The sequence below is a fragment of the Fukomys damarensis genome, unplaced genomic scaffold (assembly GCF_012274545.1).
Source record: "Fukomys damarensis isolate Sample0158 unplaced genomic scaffold, DMR_v1.0_HiC HiC_scaffold_37, whole genome shotgun sequence".
NCBI classification, from domain to species: Eukaryota; Metazoa; Chordata; class Mammalia; order Rodentia; family Bathyergidae; genus Fukomys; species Fukomys damarensis.
The window spans coordinates 8,160,365-8,180,373 of NW_022900949.1; the positions used below are offsets into that span (position 1 = coordinate 8,160,365).

The 20,009-nt window shown below is 62.2% G+C and overlaps 2 protein-coding genes across 2 annotated transcripts in view; both read right to left on the minus strand.

Annotated features, from left to right (window-relative positions):
- Kdm4b (lysine demethylase 4B) overlaps nucleotides 1-20,009 on the minus strand; it is a 73,587-nt gene that overhangs the window by 42,500 nt on the left and 11,078 nt on the right. The window contains exons 4-6 of the mRNA XM_033759608.1: nucleotides 19,595-19,764; nucleotides 16,015-16,208; nucleotides 1,911-1,960 (exon numbers count right to left, since the gene is read on the minus strand). Coding sequence (XP_033615499.1) covers nucleotides 1,911-1,960; nucleotides 16,015-16,208; nucleotides 19,595-19,764 — 414 coding nt within the window. The remainder of the gene's footprint in view (nucleotides 1-1,910; nucleotides 1,961-16,014; nucleotides 16,209-19,594; nucleotides 19,765-20,009) is intronic.
- LOC109118371 lies at nucleotides 7,922-10,801 on the minus strand. Its single transcript, XM_019209131.2, has 2 exons — nucleotides 9,610-10,801; nucleotides 7,922-8,160 (listed from the first exon to the last, which is right to left on the minus strand). Exons 1-2 carry the CDS (start codon nucleotides 10,109-10,111, stop codon nucleotides 7,994-7,996), a joined length of 669 nt encoding a protein of 222 aa, XP_019064676.1. The 5' UTR covers nucleotides 10,112-10,801; the 3' UTR covers nucleotides 7,922-7,993.

Consider the following 20,009-nt stretch of genomic DNA (forward strand, 5'->3'; position numbering starts at 1 on the left):
GGACCAGGTACTCCCGGGAGCTACCAGCAGAATCCAGACTGCTGACCTATAGAACTACTAGTCCATGTTGTTTAAGCTATTAAGTTTGTGGTTATTTGTTGTAATAGCAACAGAAAACTCTTCAGGAAAACATCTCTTTATCTTTTATTTTAAAGTTAAAGTTTATATCTTTAAAAATGTACAGTACACCGGGCATGGTGGGACAACTCTGTGACCCTAGCATTCAGGAGGCTGAGGCAGGAAGATCACTGCAAGTTTCAGGCCAGGAAAACTTTGTCTCAAAAAACAAAAAAAAGAAAAAAGAAGAGAACAGAAGTACAATGGAGAAAACTGTCTTCATTTCTTTCTTGAGAGCTCAGATACCTAAGTGAACAGATCTTTGCTGCAGACACCGAAACTGTCGACTTCTGTGGGAAACAGGTGTGGCTGACTAGGACCAGCCCTCCCCACCAGAGCAGCTCCAAGGTGGGGCAGCTGGGCCTCTCACATAGGCTGCACGCTCTGCAGGAGATGGCACCCGCCCTCAGAGCCCACGGGAGGAGCCCCTGCAGGACCCCTCATGGAGAGGGGCCATCCCTGCCCCACCAGCAGGAAGCCAGTGGGGAGGGACAGCGCGTGGTGGCTGTGTTCTGGGCCAAAGGTGGGGAGGCGACAGGACAGCACTGGGCAGTCAGGGAACCCACGCGATGCCAAGGACAACTTCCACACAAGCCTCAGAGTCCTGGGCCCCACCACTGCCATCAGGAGGCACAGGGAGGCCAGAGGGGCTGCTGGGGCACGCGGGTCCTCACTGCCCTCCCTTTCATGTGCCCTGAGCCGCCGCAGGTGGCATGAAGATTGCCTGTTCCTGCCCACTGTTTGAGATAACAGGGGCAAAGGAGGCTGTCCGGGCATCTGAGACAACCTGTGTCACACTGGGGGGGGGCAGGGACCCCATGATGGGGAGGATAACCCTTTCCCCCAAGGCACAAGGGACCTGTCTGCCCCTGGCACTGAGACCAGGGCAGGAGCCATCGGTGAGCAGACAGCACAGGTGAGAGCCCCTGACTGAACATGAACAGCACGTCCTGCTGCCACAGTCACCCGGCCTCGGGGGTCTGTCACGGCCACCTGACAGGCTAGGTAAGGCGCGTAGCAGGCGCCACTGGACACCAGGACATCAGAGCTTCCACAAGGTGAGAGAGCAGGTGCGGTGACAGGAGCTGACCCAGGAACATGCTGGGGGCTCAGGGGCCTCGATGCCAGCCCCAACTGCTGTCTGGCTTGTTTCCAGGACCCCCAAAGACAAATGCCCCTGTCCGAGTGCCCAGAGAGGGTCTGGGCAGCCCGGGACAGCCCAGCAGGGCAGGCAGTCCACAGACACTGTACCACTGCTCAGGTAACTGAGAGTCCTGCGCTCCACCAGACCTGGATGAGCGAGCCAAGGTCACGGGCAGTGGCTGCACCAGGGAAAACCAGAGAACAGGCCAGCCACAGCCTCCGGGAGTTGCACAGGTCCCAGACCTGGGAGGACTCAGGGAGCAGGGGCTGTTATGGCATCAGCATTCTGGGAATTCACAAGGAGACCGAGCACACAGCAGGGGAACACGGATCCCATCTCAAAGGCTAACACCACTCCCAAGCCAGAACCTGAAGCTGTGCACAGTGGTGCACACCTGTGATCCCAATACTCTGGAAGGCGGAGGCAGGAGGATCGCAAATTTGAGCCCAGCCCGGGCAATTTAGTGACTCAGCCAGACGCTGTCTCCAAATTAAAAAGGGCTGGAGTTATAGCAGCTCAGTGCGAAGGCCCTGGACTCCATCCTAGTACAGGACACAACAAACATAAAACAGGTCCAACAGCCACCCCTGATGTCGGCCCTGGTCCCCGCCCGGCCCCACCCTGCCTGGCCGCGCCCGCAGACACCTACCGATGGCCAGCCGCTCCAGGCGCTTGCCGTGCTCCGGGGGGATGGCGTACCTGTGAGAGAAGGGAGCAGGTCAGAGAGGACACATCTAGCTGGACGGTGATGGGCTGGCACGCACACTCCCGGCAGCAGGACCGAGGGGCAGAGCCAGGCGTGGGGCGGTCCCAACCGAACACAGGCAGTCCCAGAGCCAACAGGGAAAACAGCCTCAGGATGGAGGGGGTTTCACTCGTCACCCACGTCGTGAGTTTTATTTTTACACATTTTTACGTCTGAAAGATTACTGGGGCTCTGTCATCAGTAGGGAGGTGAAGGTGGGAGCTGCAAACAGATGCCGCAGGAGCGCCACGCCGCACACGCTGGGGGGGAAGCTGGCGCGGCCGCCCGGAGCCGCAGGCTGGTGGGGAGGGGCCGCGAAGCCGGGGCCAACGGATGCACCAGTCCGGCCCACCCTGCACTCGCACGGACGGGAGCCGCACTGCCAGGCACGGGGCCGCACCCGGGGCGCGTGTGGCCGTCACAGTCAGGGCTCCGGACCCGGGGCAGGTGGAGGAGGAGCCTGCAGCGGCCAGGACGCAGGCAGCCAGGCGGAGGGCAGCAGCAGGAAAGAAGGCCCTGTCCGCAGCACGGAGGCCCAAACCAGCAAGAGGCTCGACACTTTCGAATACAGAGCGGGTGCGGCCTGCAGATAAAGCCGATGTTGCCGCCTCTCATCTACACAGAATTCTGTGATTAACTTGTGGGCGCACTCCCAGACCCCTGCCCACGGCCACCCGGGCCTCCAGCCTTGTTGTTGCTTCCCGATTTCCATTGTCTGGACAAAGCTGAGGTCACCCTTCCTTCAAGGGCCTTTTATCGGTTACACACAGATGATGGAGTTAATCTTAATCCCAGCACCTAGGTGGGCCCGGCCCCCACCCACCCGGGAAGCCGCCAGAGGACGGAAGGAGCTAATTCATGGCTGCGGGGCTGGGATGATTAATGCAATATCCCCATCTACAATGCAGCCTTCACTTAATTACCGCCTGTAATTGGGAGTTGTAAAGATAAGATTAATTGAATCTGGTGGATGTTAAAAGTTTAATACATCGCAACGCAGCTCCTCTGTTATCGGGAAGCACAGCTGGCAGGACGTGGCCCCTGGAGAGATTAAAAGGGCTCTCGGCCGGGAAGCGGGGTGGCCCTGGGGACATCTGGACCATGCTACTGGCAGTGCCCAGGAGCGAGGAGCACCTACCACCGCACCCCTGGCACAGGCCAGCAGAGGCCTTGCGGTGCCCGGAACCCTGATGCCGAAGCACCCGCCAGCCAGCTACCCCAGGATGGCACAGGCCGCACAGAACCTCACCACCCAAGCGGAGGTGAGTGGACCGAGGCCCGTGTCCTTCAGGTCGTGCTGGGTGGCCACCCTCCCGCTCCAGGTGGCACAGGCACCAGCATCGTGGGAGCAGCCACAGGGGCAGTGAGGACGGACACACAGGCACTGGCAGCAGGAGGAGCTGCCCAGGGTGCACCCCAGGGCCGATACCGGCGAGGTTGGGGAGACGCCACCACCCCCAGGGCTCAGCCCACACCACCCTCGTCACCGCCTGCACCTGGCACCCACTGAAGCCTCCCTGACCCCGGGCAGGGTCTGGCTGTGCAGGCAAAGACATCGAGGAGTAGAGACTTGGGCTCGCTGAAGCTCAAGGCAGCTCGAGCGTCTGCCTGGAGATTAGCAAGCAACTTCTCGGGCTGTAAAATAAAGTCAGCTTTATTGGGCACCGCCATGGGGAGCTGGTTGGTCTCGCTCTCTGGGAGCCCAGTGTCTGTGACAAGGTCAAGATGCATCACCAGAAGCAATCTGTTTCGCCTCCTGTGGCCCCAGGTAGCCCCATCTGCCAGGCAGCAGTGGCTCCTGCAGGTCTCCTTGACGTTGCCCGCAGGGGGCCGCAGCCCAGACCTCCCCCAAGGCTCGTCCCTGACAGCCTGGGCAGAGGGCATTTCCCCGTCCCTGACCCCTAGCTCCTCTGCCTCGCCAGGGCCGCCAGCCCAGTCCCACCCTCCAGAGCAGCTGTGGTGAACCTATGGCACGTGTGCCACGGCAGGCTGTTTATATCACTGAAAGCTCTAAGAGGTTCGCCATCCTCGCCTGGACCACTCAGGTCCCAGTGCTGGCCCCTTCTGCCTCCTGTTTCTGAACTCTCCTCAAAACCCTGGCAGACTCTGAACTAGAAACTTGTAAACAGTCCATTCTGCATCTTCACCAAGGCATGGCACCGGTCTCCCTGGCAGCCACTGCAGGTGCCCCCTGGCAGGACACGGGAAGCTCAGGACTGAACGTGGCACTCTGGCACTGCCGTGGGGCTAGGCCAGGTGGCATTTGCCAGCTTCCTTTTCAGAAAGCACAAAGGGCTTCAGGAGAAAATGAAACGTGCTCAGATGAGGTGTCAGGTTCACACGCACAGGAGGGGCCCCAGGAGACAGATAGCCCGGGCCTGTCATCTTTAGCTGGGGACAAGAGATGTGTGACTCACACAATGGCTGAGAAACAAAACTCAGCCCAGCAGGCCAGCAACTCAAAAGGCTGCAGGGCAACGCATGTGAGGCGGAGCAAGGATGCACTTCAGACAGAAGGTTCCAGAAGGGCTGCATACAGAGGCACACATCTGTCAGCCCAGCACTCTGGGAGGCTGAGGCAGGAGGATGGCAAGTTGCAGCCCAGCCTGGACAATGTAGTGCCTTAGTGAGACCCTGTCTTAAAATTAAAAACTAACTAAATAAAAAGGGGTGGGGATGTAGCTCAGGGAAAAGGCCATGGGTTCCATCCCAGCACCACACACACAAATCACCCTCAAGCAGAAGTGATGCCTTGAGTCTGGGAGGAACGGTACAACCCGGGGGAGGCAGACAGTCCCGGGCGCTCTCTGCCTTTCCGGGCCTCTTCTCTCCTACTCTGAAGCATTCAGAGCAAGGAATGCCACCCCTCCAATAACTGCCACCCCCCAAAAGCAGAGCTGAAAGCTCACAAACCTGCCCGAGGGACAAAAGCAGGGACTGGGGCATCTCCACCGCGGCCGGGACCTGGAGCAGAGCATGATCTGGCTGAGCCACAGCCTGGCCTGGCCAGGAGGGGACACTGGGGACCCACCCAGTGAGGCGGCACCCACTGTCAGCCCAGCCACGCGGGAGGCTGAGGCAGAAGCCCTGAGGGCCAGGCCAGCAGGGCAACTTGGCAAGTACCTGTCTCAACAAAAGCAGAAAGAGGACCTGAGCTGCTGCGTCAAGAGCCTTCGCAGAGCAGCCGTGCGTCCTCGCCCCAAGGAGCGAGCGGCCTTCCCTGCAGGCCAACAGGCCACACATCCTGCTGTCACGCTGGCCTGGGAAGTATCTTCCGTCCGCTGCGGAGGATGCTATTAATAGTGTAATTTTCTTGGTGTTTTGTTTATTCCCCTGGAATGGCTTGATGGATGTGAATAATTATCAGACTATAAAAGCCAGCAAATGTGCTATTTTCTATCGCTCTAAATCATCAAACAAATAAAGTGTGAAACAGCATTTTTGAATATAATTTTCCCCTCTAATGGCTTAGAATTATTATCAAGAACAATGAAAATAAATAAGCAAATGCCTTGTGAGTTAAATGAGTGTGTCAGGAAGAGGAACACAGATCGTCCTGGGGAGCAGGGACCTGCCGGCAGCCATCAGTCACAGGGCACAACGAGCAACAGGGCTTCCGGCGGTGTCACTCCACACCCACAGCGAAGCGCTACCCGGGCGGCTGCCGGCCACCTCCCAGGTGGACCACACCTCAGCCATGGCCTCCGTCTGGGGACTTTACTCTGCCTGTCCCTTCCAGGTGGAAGCCGGCCGGGCCAGAGGGGCTGAGCCCAGGGTCAGGGCGAGATCTGAGGAGGGGGACAAGCGGAGTCACCCCACGGCCCCTCAGTGACGGGCCAGGTCTCTCAGGTTCCTGCGGGTCAGGTCAGGACTGCTGTCCTCTGTGGCCCTCGGCCCTGCAGGGATGGGGACCACAGGACGGGGACTGTCACGTCCCAGCCGTGCCCCCCGGCAAGGCTCGCGGCTCTGTTCTGGTGGCGACAACAGGCAGGCGGCCACAGCAATGAGGTGGTGGCAGTGCTAGCAACGCCATCACCACATCCTCTGGATGAGAACAGGAGCCAGGGGCAGCCTGAGCAGAGCCCACTGGAAACGTCAGCTGGCCTGGCACCGGCGGGAGGGCGAGGGAGTCCACGTTATGGCGTGTGCGCGGGGAGGAATGGGGACACGCGGAAGTGGGGTACACATACCACCCCCTCTGGGGACGCCGACGCCCCATGCCCAGGTGCAGCCCCGGCAGGACGAATCTACCCCCCAGCCCCCTAGGCCAGCGACACCTCTCAGGGCCGAGTGACAGACACGTCGCCGCAGCCCTCAGACACAGAGCCCAGGCCGAGGGCGGTTCCAGCTCGCGGCTCGGTGTCTGCAGCAGCCAAGCTGGATGGCAGCTGCTCCTGCAAGCGCCTGCTGCAGAGCCCTGGCGGGCGGCTCCCTGCTCTGCTCCTGAGCCAGGGCGCAGAAAGGCCCTGAGAAGCCTGGGCCCGAGAAGCGGGGCCCGCCTGACCTCCCTCCCGGCACCCGGAATCCCCGGGTGACCTCTGTGCGTGGTGCTTTCTGTGGGGTGGGAAGTCACACCCCAGGAGAGCTGTTCGCAAAACACCAGCACCACAGGCCGGGTCGGTGGGCCACACTCCCTGCCCCAGGAGCTGGGCGGTGTCGCCTGGGCTTACGCACGGTCACACAGGCAGAGCTGGGAGTCCTGGGGCGTCCAGCTCAGAGCCAAGACTTTGGAAAGCGCCCAGACCTGGCGGTGTTACTGGGAGCACCTCTTTCCTTCCCGCTCGGGGCCAGGGCCCAGTTACACCGGATGCTGCAGGAGGGGGACGAGTTGTTACTGAGCTTTCCTCAAAAGTCCGGCATCTTCTGCTGTATGTGCGGTGAGCGTGTGGAGGGGACTGGGGCGGAGCCCACCATCTTCCCTCTGAGTTCTATCCCCAGCCTTTTGTTTATACTTATTTATTTATTCTTTGAGTTTTGTCTCAGTCATTAAGTTGCCCGGGCTGGGCTCACTTTCGATCCTCCAGCCTCAGCCTCCCTCTGAGCCCAGCTGTGGCATCTGATTTAGGTGGATGAAGGAAAGGAGACAGCAGGAAACACTAACAGACAAGAACACACAGAAAATGACGCACCAATGTCAGGAAGACTGAGAGCTTTAGATAAAATATCAGTGAAGTGGACGCAGAAGGGCACTGCAAGACTCAAAGGGTTTTCTCCCAGGGCCGCACCGACCTGTAAAAACACCTGTAAAATGCCGCGTCGCTCGGCAGGAAAGCCCTCAGCCCACCAGGACCAGGATGGCCTGTCCAGTCACACTGGACGGAGAGGCTGGAGAGGGCGGGGGAGGAGCCTCGGTCAAGGGGCGAAGGGAGCAAGGGTGGGCCCCAAGGAGGGACAACCTGAGAACCAGCAGGGCCTCCGGGCCAGGGGAGCCCACCGCTAACTGGAGTCCCTGCGACGGAGGCACAGTGATCCCTGTGACAGGGAAGATGGCGCCTCTGAAGCAGCGGGGCGGCCCGTCCCAGCGTCACAGCGGGACGGGGAGGGAGGACAGGGACGAGCTCCGGGGCCCGGGCACGGCGAGTCGCACCCTGGCATTCTGCGGGGCACAGCCTTCTGACCTCGAGCGACAGCCTCCCCACTTCCTTCGGGGCCAGCCACGTGCGCAGAGAGCATCCCGGTGCCCAGCCTCGAGCCCTCGGTGCGCAGCACAAGCGCTCTGGAGATAGTGCAGATAGTGGCCTGTTCCCAGGAAAGGGCCTCACTGAGCCTGCGGCTTTATCTCTAATGGATCATTTCACGAGACAACAGGAGATGGGATTTGGTATCTCACACCAGCAGCTCAATGATCTCAAATAATGACACTTTTATTGAAACACACAGATCGACAGAGCCCTGGGCACCAGGGCTCGCAGGAAGCAGGGAGCTGCAGCTGGGGACGGCCACCGGGGGACAACGGGTAAACTGAGCTGCGGGGCGATGGGCTAACTTCACCAGGCAGCCAGGCAGGGCCTCTCCGGACCAGGTGCTGCCCCGCCGGCCGGGGCCAGGATGGTGGCATCCCGAGGTGCTGAGCTGGTGAGCACACCAAGACAGAGGGATGGGGCTGATGGGTTCTGTCCCAGCTCCGGTCCCCTTCGGGCCCACAAAGTATTTCCTATGACAAGATCGGAACCGCGAAGTCACAAGTGCACCTGTGTTGGATGGTGGCTTCCCGCACCCCTGTGAAAGCAGGGTGCGCCGGGAGAGATGCGGTGCCCAGCGACAGCAGAGAGCAGCCCCAGCTGCCAGCTGCACCCAGAGGGGCCCATGGGCCATGACGCAGCCTGCACACAGCAGCTGTGAGGCCCCATGCTATCCGCCACCTCACAAAGCACTGAGGTGGGAACCCCAGGCCCACACGGACCCACGGCTGCACGGCTGGCTGCTAATCAACACCTCCTGCGGCGGCAGTCTCATTTGTACCTGTGGGGACCCTACCCTGATTTACTTCCGTTCACACAGAGGACACTTGAACAGAAGTCTGCAGAGAGCATGGAGTAGAGGAGGGCCCTGCTCCTGGAGAGAGGGGAAGAGAGGCTCCCTCTGTCAGAAATGGGGAGCAGGTGACTGATGTGCACCCCAGGAACCCAGGATCGGGGCCCCAGGTGGAATGGGAAAGCTCCGTCCGGGGTCACCTGCTGGGGCAGAGGGCGACCAGCGGGAGTGACGGAGGCGGTGGAGCAGCCCCTGGGCAGGCAGCGCCAAGCCCTGCAGAGGGAAGCAGGTGGCAGCAGTGGTTGTGGCAGTGAGGCCCAGTCCCTGGAGTTGCTCGGCCCGTGGACTTCCGGTGCCTCCACGGCGCTCAAGGGTGTCTGTCATGCGTCCTCCAACACGCGACGCAGGGGCCACGGTGGTCCCAGCTTGAGGCCAGAACTGGAGGTACGTGGGTCACACTCCGCAACCCAGGTCGTGACCCCATCTGACCTCTTGGCCGCCAGGCGAGACCCTGGGACACGCACGGCCCTGCTCCAGTACGGAGGAGGCTGGGCTCCCACAGGTTCCGTTCGCTGGCGCAATCAGCTCGGGAAGCAGCAGCCTCGGCCTCGGCAGGGAGGCTTCAGAGCAGGGCCATTAGCGCGGCTGTCGCGGCCGCACTGCAAGGCGCGAGGGCTCATCCCCTGCTGCTGGGGAGATGGCACACGGCGCCCGACGTTTAAGCAAAGATAAGAGGATCCTTGCTCACAGATTGCAGCAATCTCCCTTCTGGGGGCCGTACTCGCAGGAGAGACGTTTGCCATGGAAACCAGACCCTGCCCGGGAGCCCCGGCCTCCCGTGTGCACGGTGACGGGCGGGTGGCTAAGTGACTGGCGGCCAGGCGCCAGCCTTCTGCAGGGGGAGGGGTCCCGCAGTGCCCACGCCCCCACCGCCTACGCCTGCAGACGGAAGGGAGCCCAGCAGTGGCATTTCCAACAGGACTCGCTGTCCCTCCAAGGTGGGGCAAGGGACTCTGGCTCCCTGCCTGGCGGGTGCCTGTTTGGCTCCTGCTCCCCAAAGCAGAAATCCCACAGAGTCCCCGCACCACCAGCCCGCATGGCCGCCCAATTCCAACGCCAGAACACTCACTTTTCTGCAGCGTCGGCCATCTGCTCCTGCAGGCCACTCCAGACAGGACGTCAAAAGGCGGTCTGGCCAGGGCACCAGGGGTGGCAGTGCTCAGAGCCTGCACCCTGCTCATCTCTGCCCAGGACCTGCTGACCTGGGTGCGGCCGGAGCCACCCCACCGCCCAAGCTCCCGGGCCTGCAGTGCTTGGGATGGGGTGGGGAGGGTCGGCTCCCTGGGCCACGCCCCGCCTCCTACAGCCTCAAGACTGCCCAGGGCCCCTGCCCTCCCACCACCACCTGGACCCACGGCCAACTCTACTTCCAAAGTCCCTTGCCGTAAGGTGTAGCCACACAGCCAGAAATGATGGGCTCCAGAGCCTCCCTCTGCCCCACCTGGACACCAGCACCCGGGCGACCTCAGGAGCCACACCTCGACGTGGCAGGTCCTGCTGGCCTGGGTCCTTGTGCCTGCATCACCTCCTCTACGGCCCAGGGAACCACCAGCATCACACAGGGAGCGCATGTGGTCATTCCTTGCCTGCACTTTCAAACTGAGTCCGCCCTGGCCCGGTGAGACACCCCGGTTCCCAAGGCTGAGTGACGGCCCTGGCCACACCCTCAGCCTGCAGGCCTCGGTCAGGCTGGAGCAGCAGGTGGGAGTGCGGGCTTAGGTGGGAACGGGCGGGCACTCCAGGTGCTCCCATCCTCGGTGAGGTCCCATCAGGCTGGACGCTGCAGTCCTAGGCTGACAGTGGCCAAGAAACGCTGACATTGGTTGGACCTTGAGGATTGAATCCCACTGACAGCTGACACCCTTCCCCTGTGCACCCAGGGAAGAGCCCAGCCGGCGATACCACGGTGCCTGCCACTGAGCATCCCGCCAGCCTTCGCCCTGACATGGAGCTGCCCTGTCTGCGGACGTCTGGGCCAGGAAAGGAGCACCGCCACTGGAGGGGAGGAGAGGCCACAGAAATGCCACCAAGTGTGCCGCCTGGGAGCCCGGCACACGGCTGCTCTCTGCACTAGTCCCTTTATTCTTCTGATCATTAAAATAGATGGGCACGGTAATGCTTCTCTATCATCCCAGGGCTCCAGAGGCTGAGGCAGAAGGATCGTAAGTTCAAACCCAGCCTGAGCCACTTAGTGACCGAGGAAGTGCCTGTCTTGAAATAAAAAATAAAAGAGGCCTGAGGGTGTCACTCACTGTGAAGGCCCTGTGTTCCCAAACCCTGTACAGCAAATAAAGTAAAAATAAAAGAAAACAAAACAAAACAAATATGTTCTTAAAAAGAGAAGCGCACATCCTACGTGGGAAAGCTGGTGGTGTGGACAGGGGAGATGTGAGAGACACTGAGGCAGGACGCAGGCCCGAGAGGGACGGCAGGTGACTAGGAGGCCAGTCCTCCTGCCCAGCCGGCCAGCGCCGCTCCACACCATCACGGTCGGGAACAAGGAGAGCAGGAGATGGTCCTGGCCCAGAGCAGCCCGACAGACAGGTCGGACACGAGTGGGGCCTCGGCAGAAAGGGGGCTTGGGGGAAACAGCTCTGACACCTCGCGGCCTGTCGTTAGCAACAGCCCCGCCTGGCCCAGTGCCGTGACAAAGCGGGAAAGATGTCACCAGCACAGGGACACGGCATGTGGGGACTCTCTGTGCTGTCCTCCTGGGCTGGCCGCAAACCCATGGCAGAGAAGGAAACAGAATCCCCAGGAACGAGGAGATCGGCAGGCTCTGGCCTGTGGGGCCTGGCCACTGCCCCCGTCCGCCTCACCACCGTGCTGCCTCTGCCGTCCGGGCACGCGGTGGGCGACAGACCTGGGACACCCGCACCCCCGGCAGCACGGCTGGCTCCGGGAGAGCACATGGAGGGATGCTGTTTTCTGGCACAAACACAATGTTAAAACCGTTCTGCCGTCTCTGAACAAACACCAACTGTGACTGTCCCTGCCAGCTCTGGAGACACGCGGAACAGCCACCGACAGGATGGGGAGCCCTAGGGGCTCTGAGGACACTGGGCTTCCCGGCCACTCTGGCCCAGGGTGTCCTCCTGTGTGGGACATGTCCTGGCCCACAACAGCTGGGCACGGCCGCCCGGGGCAGAGCTGGGCCATTAGAGCCGCGCGGGGGAGGTGCGAGAGGAGGCGGGGGCCTAACGGGGCGGCTCTGACTCAGAAGTGCACCGCGTGCTCCAAATCCTTCCAAATTGCCTGCCGTCACCAGACCGCTGCTGCCGGTAATGAGACGATCCCCCCTCGCTGTGTGGAGGCACTCGATGCCCTGATTTGAGCACAGGCTTCAGAGTTAATTCTGTGAACGCTCACCACAGCTTTCGGCCTGTGATTTACTATCCAATCTTGACAAGCAGAAGGCCTGGGCCGGTGTGGGGACAACGGAACAGCGGTGACAAGAGCGAGGCCAAGGGCTCGATGAGGAGGGCCGGGAGGGACCCGGGCCAGGCATAACACAGCTGTCCCTCGTAAGCTTCCGAGTGCCCAGGCCTCCTGGCCGTGGCACTGAGCCGAGCCGAGCCAAGCTAGGCCAAGCTCCAGAGAGCGGGGAGGCGGGCTGCGTGCCAACGCCTGGCTTCACCACCATAGGGGTCGCAGGGCCATCAGCAGGGTCCCAAGGGTCAGATGCACTCACAGCCACCACACGGCCGGACGCCCTCCCCGGTCTGTGCCACACACAAACCACAGGGTGAAGGCACAGAGCCGCGGGTCCGCACAGCACCAGCACGCAGGCTCTCTGGGGGTCGGTGAGCACATGCACTTCCCAAGGGGCCAGAGGGCCAGGCTGCTCGGGAGCTGCCGTCACCGCCACTGGCAGGGTAACAGGACCCGGGCAGGCGACCCGGAAGGATCCCCATTCTTCCGTGGCCGCGCAGCATCTCAGAAGCCCAACAACAACGTCAAGAGCCGTTCCCAGGCCCAACCGGCTGGACACAGGCCCTCAGCCGGCCCCAGCTGCCTGCGCGCAGCCTTCTGTGCCAGCCACCTCCTGAGCAGGAAGGGTACTCTTTCTGGAGAGAGAGGAGCTCCACTACACACCCCGGGCCAAGGACACAGGGCCCACGGGACAGGCTGGAGCCGCTCCGTGGATCTCCCCGCTCTGGGCAGCCAGGCCTGCCGGTGCAAGCCCCGTGGGACCTAGGACCGTGTTCCCGCTGTCCAGGGAAGCAGTCCCCCACGCCCTGCACGTCCCCACAGGAGACACCCTGCTCTCCGTGACTACCCTCTGAGGCGCTCACTTGCTCTTGCCTTTCTCACTGTGGCTCGCGTCTGTGGATGAGGAAAGGGACTCTGCCAGTGTCCCCGGTGAGGGACAGAGGGAGGCCCAGCTTACCCTGTCCATCACCTCAGGTGCCATCTCTTCCCTCTGCTCTCCTCTACCCTCCAGAGGCCAGGACGGGCCCACTGAGGAGCAGGCGCTCCAAGCCTGAAGTCCCACGTGGCCAGCAGAGACTCCACCAGGCCCGACTTGGGCTTCCTGAAGGCCTCTGGCCCTGCCCTGGTCACTGGACGAGGCCAGGTAACAAGCGATAGGGCACCATCCCAGCTGTACCACACACGACAGGATAGGAAGCCACCAGTGGACACTGCCGCCAGCACAGGCACCTCCAGCACAGGTCCTCGGCCAGAGCCCCAGGAATAAGCAGGGCAGTGTCCCGGTGACCCCAACGGCAGGGCCAACAGGGGGAGGTGAGAGAGCTGCTCAGCCCGGCCGCCCAGCTGCCACGTCGCCCTGACACACGGCCTCACAACCCAGCAGCAGCAGGCACAGAAAGGCCTCACAAGCCCCTGCAAACCCACCAACGTCAACGCTGAGCGGAGCCGCCAAAGCAGTCACAAACCGCGCAATCAAGCTCCTGCCGATGTAAGAGGCTCTAACTAGGGAGACAGAAAGCACACAGGCACGGGCACAGCTGCAGTCCCATCGCCAGGAACCCAGCTGGCCCCCCGGGCTCAGGAGCGAGAGAAAGGACGGCTGGGCAGGGGCTGCTGCTGTGGGGGCCACGGGGCTCTCTGCAGGTGTCCTGCGCAATCTGGAGGGAGGATGGCTCAGGTCGAGGCGGCACCGGGTCACAGGGACTCCGGGTCACGGAGCCACCTAAGGACCCTGTCCTCCTGCAGCCCTGGCCAGGTAGAAGCGGGGACCCCGGGCAGGTGGCCCCAGGCTAGGGGGCAGGGCTCGGGCAGGGCCTGGGGAGGGGGTGCTGAGGGAGGCCCCTCCCAGGCAGACCCCTCCTGCAGGTGCCCGCTGTCCCCAGCGCTCTTCCCACACTCAGTCACGGAGGACGCAGGCAGGGTGGAGGCCGCAGCTGTGCACAGCAGCAACAGGCAGGCGAGAGCCACAGGTGACAGAGGGCCCCCGAGGCACAAACCAGGTCCTGCCGGAGTGCCCACACTGCCCACCGCGACACTGTCCCCGGGACGCGACTTCACCCAGGCGCCGAGAGGCCACAGTGAGGAGGAGCCAAGGTCCCGGAGGGCTCCCTGGGCTTTGCCCTTTGTGGTCTTTCTGAAGGAGGAGATGGGGTTCTCTCCCCAAGACCTGAGCCAGGTAAGGGCTCAGCAGAGGGGCTGCTTCCCCAGCACCACCCACCTGTGCCTCCCTCCCTGCCACCCACCCAGCAGCTGTTAAGGAGGGAGGCTGGTCCTGCCCCCGAAACCACCATAGGGACGGCGGTGCGGCACGGCGGTGCAGGAGCGCCACCTGGTGGCTCTCAGCAGCAGGACAGTTCCCACCGCAGGCAGGCAGTGCCAAGTCCACCCCACACACAGGCACACACACAGCTGCCCCTGTGTGGCCTGGGTGCGAGAACCCATCTGTAGGAGCAGAGACTGAGCCCAGCTGCCACCTCGCACCACGGGGACACTCAGGGGGCAGGGCTGCACCTACCACACTCCCCCCACCCCAGGTGGGTCTATTCCTGATGCTAGGGATCAGGGGAGTGGGTCAGGCAGCCGGCACCCATCACTGGGACACCAAGGCACCGTGGCCACCCTTTCCATGCAGGACCAGACAGAGCCACCACGTCTGGAAGTGCCCCCCGCCGTGTGCAGCTCAGGGCCACAATGCTGAACATGGTGCTTCTGGTCCCTCCAAAGGCTGACTCCAGCCCTTTTTGGGGCAGAGCCGACACCACCCCATGATTATCTCATCAAAGTTTTCCCAGAGAACAAACACCGCGTCTACCAGTCTCCAAGAGGAGGGACAACAAAGCTACAGAACACCACCACAAGGAGTCCGGGCTGAAAACACTCTGGGACGATAACAGGATTCCAAGAGACAATGTCCCAGCTCAAGCAGGTGCCTATAGCCAGCAAAGCAAGAACCAGAGCCCAGAGGTCCCCGCTGTCCTCCCAGGGACCTGTGCAGACATCACCTCCAGGGAGAAACTGCAGCTGGGCTGAGTGAAGGACTCTAAGGGGGACCATCCTGACCACCTGGACAGAGTACCCCCCCCCAGGGTCCCCTGAGCAGGTGCAGCAGAGTGAGAGGTTGAGAGAGGCTGAAGACAGCGCTGCCGGCTCCACAGACAGAGGATGGGGCCATGAGCCAAGGGCTGTAGGCGCCTCTAAGAGCAGGGAGGGGACGGGGTTCTCCTGGAGCCTCGGGAGGAGCGGCCCTACTGCTGGTACCTGGACCCAGGCCCAGGAGGCTGGCTCAGGGCTTCTCAGCTCCATGGCTGTGAGACAAGAAGTCTGCACGGCCACACCGCACTAGGCATACGAGACGTGTTACAGCAACCCTGCGACACGTGTGCCAAGCCCCATGCCGCCAGCCTCCCCGCCCCGCGCCTGCCTGGGCAATACCCACTTGCCACAGCAGGGCAGGGGCTCTGCCTCAAGAGAAGCTGGGGTGGAGGCAGGGTAATGGCGCAAGCAGGAGAAATGGTCCCCACTGGTGCCTCTGCCCCACTCCCAAGCAGGGCAAGGCGGTCCTGCCAGCTGTCATTGGAAGGGGCTGGCAGCAAAGAGAGATACAGCCACCACCTCGGCTTGACAGGGCTCCATACCTGCACATCCCAGTCACCGGGACCTGGGCACAGCGCCCTGCCCCTCCCCTCAGCACCTCCGGTTCTGCTGTGGCCCCTCCTAGCTGGGACCGTGAGGTGACAGCCCTGAGACAGCCGGGGACAGGAAGGGGGCAGAGTCCCCACACAACAGCTGTGGCTGGCACCATCCTGCCCAGTGACACTGCCTTGTGGCCCCTGCACCGAGTGCAGAGCGGACGGCATGGAACACACGTGTCAGGATGTCCCCACGCAGCCCTCGGGCCCCCCGGCCATGGGACCCTGGCCTCCGGGGGTGGCCTGCAGGCTGACTCGCCACCCACCAGTCTGCAGTCTGAACCCAGGGACACCAGCAGCGTCCCAGCTCCGCTCTGGCTCCGAAGCGGAACACGGCACAGCGCTGCGCTCACCAGGACTTGGGCTCGCCGAAGTGCAGGTAGTTGATGCTGTACAGGTCCATGTCCTCCGTGTGCCAGGCGAAGGTGGTCTTCCACATGCCGAAGTACAGGTAGGGTGTGTTCACGCCCTCGATGATGGTGCCGCACTCCCGCTCCACCATGTCCAGGATGGTCCGCAGGCTCCCGATGTTCCACTGGGACACGTCCTGCCGGCGAGCACGGGACAGCAGGTCAGCACAGCCACCACCCGGGACCCAGGACGCCTCCCCGTGCACCGGGCTGGTCACCCCGAGTTCCTGGGTGTCTGGGCCTGTGACCTGGCAGTCGGCCCTGAACCACCAGGGCCACTCCCGCTCCCGGGCCCACACAGGATCCTGCGCCGCCCTGTGTGCCAGTCATGCAGGCCAGGGATCTCGCTACAAGGCCTGCACAGGGTCAAGAGCCACTGAGGAGCAGGAAAACAGTCCCCACGGGGCGAGCCAGCGTCGTTGCAGGGCCTGCTCCCGCGACCGCCCTCCAGCACTTCCGTCCCAGGAGGTGAGACCCTGTGCGGCCGGCTCACTGACTCTCAGCGCCGGGAGCCGCCACCCCGCCTCATCAGGAGGGTCCCTAAAGTGGCCGGTCAGCTCCAGGCAGCCCGCGTGTCCTCTCCCACCCCAGTGCACCCCACCCGGAACCCTGCATTAAGGACCAGTGGTGACTGTAAACCAAGCCCTGGCAGGGCCCAGAATGCAGAGGTGACAGCATCAGATCCCTGGAGGCGAGGGGAAGAAGCCCAGGGTCAGGAAAGCGACATCACACAGTCACCCGCGGCCTACAGCTCGGGCCAATCTGTCCCCCGTGCAGCCCACACAGCGCAGTGCACCACGTTGTCGGCAGAGATGGGGACCCGGGGCTGATCCCTGGAGGAGGGGAAGAAGCCCAGGGTCAGGAAAGCGACATCACACAGTCACCCGCGGCCTACAGCTCGGGCCAATCTGTCCCCCGTGCAGCCCACACAGCGCAGTGCACCACGTTGTCGGCAGAGATGGGGACCCGGGGCTGACTCTGACCCGGGTGCTGATTTATCTTGTGAGGAGGGCAAGGTGTTTCTCTGCTGTGCCTCGGTTTCCCCATCTGTAAAAACGTGCTGCGTGGCATAAGAAACCCACAGGTGATTCCCGAATGCCCCAGCCCATGGCTCTGAAGCCCATGTGGCCAGAATCCTGCACGGAGCCAAGGCGGCATGCTGCTGGCGGAGGCGGGGCACAGGGCGGGTTCTCATGGGACTGGGCTCTCCTTGTCAATTTTTATTTAGAAGCAGTAACAGAAGAGCCTTACAGGATGAGAAGACAAGCTACAGGCTGGAGGAAGCCGACTCGCAGGACACCTGACAGAGCCCCACAGCACACAAGAGGCTCTCAGAACGCAGCAGCAGAACAACACCTCACTGAGGTGGACTGAGGACCTGGAGACGGCCGGGCAGGGCGGAGCACACAGGGGGAGGCTGAGGCAGGAGGACTGCCTGAGTTACACCGTGAGCTCAAGGCCAGCCCGGCCTACAGAGTAAGCCTCTGTCTCAAAAATAACAAACCGTAAAAGACCGGAAGAGGCACCTGGGCAAAGAAGCTGGACAGATGGAAAACGAGCACATGAGCAGGGCTACCTCACAGACCACCAGGAACCACAGGCTACGGCAGCCAAGACACTATGTGCACGCGCTGTCAGAAGGCCCACGCCCAGGCAGCCAGCAGTGAGGGAGCAACCAGAGCCCCCAGTCACACTGGCGAGGGTGTGAAGGGCACGACCGCTCTGGAGGCCAGGCCGGCAGGTCCTGCACAGCCAAGCCACCCGCTCACCACGTAAGCCCGAGACCACCAGGAACCACAGGCTACGGCAGCCAAGACACTATGTGCACGCGCTGTCAGAAGGCCCACGCCCAGGCAGCCAGCAGTGAGGGAGCAACCAGAGCCCCCAGTCACACTGGCGAGGGTGTGAAGGGCACGACCGCTCTGGAGGCCAGGCCGGCAGGTCCTGCACAGCCAAGCCACCCGCTCACCACGTAAGCCCGCGCAAGCAGCTCGGCTTCAGCAAGAAGGGGAATGGACTGTGTGCGCCTAGATGACGGAACATGACCACCAGCCACTCAGGCCTGCAGGGAGCCTCCATCCCAGGGCAAGGGGACGCAGTGACCGGAGTGTGCCCCGAGTCACCCCAGGCCGAGACAGTCCACAAAGCAGAGCCAGAGCCTCGAGGGCAGTGAGGCCACTGTGTGCACCCACGGACCATGCAGCCCCCACCGGTGGAGCTGAGCATGTCGGGGGTGGACCCAGGTGGGGCTCCCTGCTTTCTACTCCACTGTGCTGTGAACCAAAAGCCCTCGGAAATAATTATGTTTAGTTTTTTTGGTACCAGGGATCGAACTCAGGCCCTTGTGCTTGTGAGGCAGGCGGCAGAACCACTGAGCAAATCCCCAGCCCTATGTTTAGCTTTTACACAGAAAAGTCCACAATGCTGCAGGGATCCCACCCAGCATCAGAACCACCCACTCACTGGGGGAAAAGTCTTTTCAGCCAATGGCACCAAGACAACTGCTGTCCCCACGCGAAGCGGCCCCACCTCACGCCGCATTAGGAAACAGCCGGGCAGTGTCCGCACGCCTGCCACGCCGGCACTCTGCGGGGCTGAGCAGGAAGATCACAAGTTCAAGCCCAGCCTGGATGACCTAGCGAGACCCTATCTGAACGTAAGAACTCATCACGGGCTGCGGAGGGAGCTCAGTACAAAGGCCTTGGGGTCAGTTCCTAGGATCACGAAGAAGGGGGAGAGGAGAAGAGAGGGAGGGGAGGAGGAAGGAAAAAGAGGACAGGAAAAGAAATGAATGCACAATTCCCACAGACAGAACCAAGACTACCACGCTCTCAGGAGAAAACAGGAGTAGATCTTCATGACTCCGAGGTACCCACGGACACTTAGATACCACACCAAAAGCACAGCGAAAAAGGAAAAAAGCGTAAGTTGACCCCATCAAATCAAAATGGGGGATTCGAACCACACCACCAAGAACATAAAAAGACAACCTCAGAAGAGCAACAGGAGAAAATACCTGCAAATCTCAACACACAGGACTCATATCCTGAGTGTAAGAAATTCTCATCCCAGACAGCCCAACCCAGACACGAGCCAAGGTCTAAGGGGTACCTCTCGGACAGACAGACGCGTGCCAGCAGTACCCGGGCAAAGGGCCATCCCAGACACCGCTTCACACCCACTGGGACACGTGGAACCACTGTGTGTCATGTGTCGTGAGGGCACACAGAGCCCCCTGCCGCGGGGATTGACCCAGCGCCGCTGAGGCAGAGACGACCTGGGGGCTCCTCCGCAGGCAAACCATGATCCACTCTCGGGTTAGACCCAAGGATGCCGCACCCAGTGAGAGGCGCCAGGCAGAGGACACAGCTTGGGCTCCACGGACAGGAGACACCCGGGACAGACGAACTCGGGTCAGCCAGGCGCACAGGGAAATGGGGACGGGGCCGTGTCACCATGCGGTGTGCTCTGTGCCAACCTCACACCCGCTGCGCCCACCCACTGCCCAGCGCCATGGACTCACGTCGTCGTACAGGGAGCCGCTGATGTCGGCCCCGTAGATGGGGGACACGAAGGTGAGGTTTTTCCAGTACTTGCGCTCCAGGTCGTCGAAGTCCTGGTGCCGTGGGGTGCAGTACCTGGGGGCGGCACCAAACAGCTCGCAGTGGCCCAGCATCACAGCCCACCCTTGGCCCCAAGGGACACGGGCACCTCCAGCACACAAGGGAGGGCTCCTCAGGGGACCCAGGGCCTCCACGGGGGAGGCCAAGCTATCGCCACGTCCCTCCTCCCCAGACCCAACTCCCAACCCAAGCTGGGCAGCTGGGCGGGGGCCTCAGGGAACCAGGGACACAAGGTGAGTGGGACAGACCAGGCCCTGCCTCAGGGCACAGGTGGGAACCCAGGAAGCGGAGAAGGCGGCCACGGGGGGGGGGGGG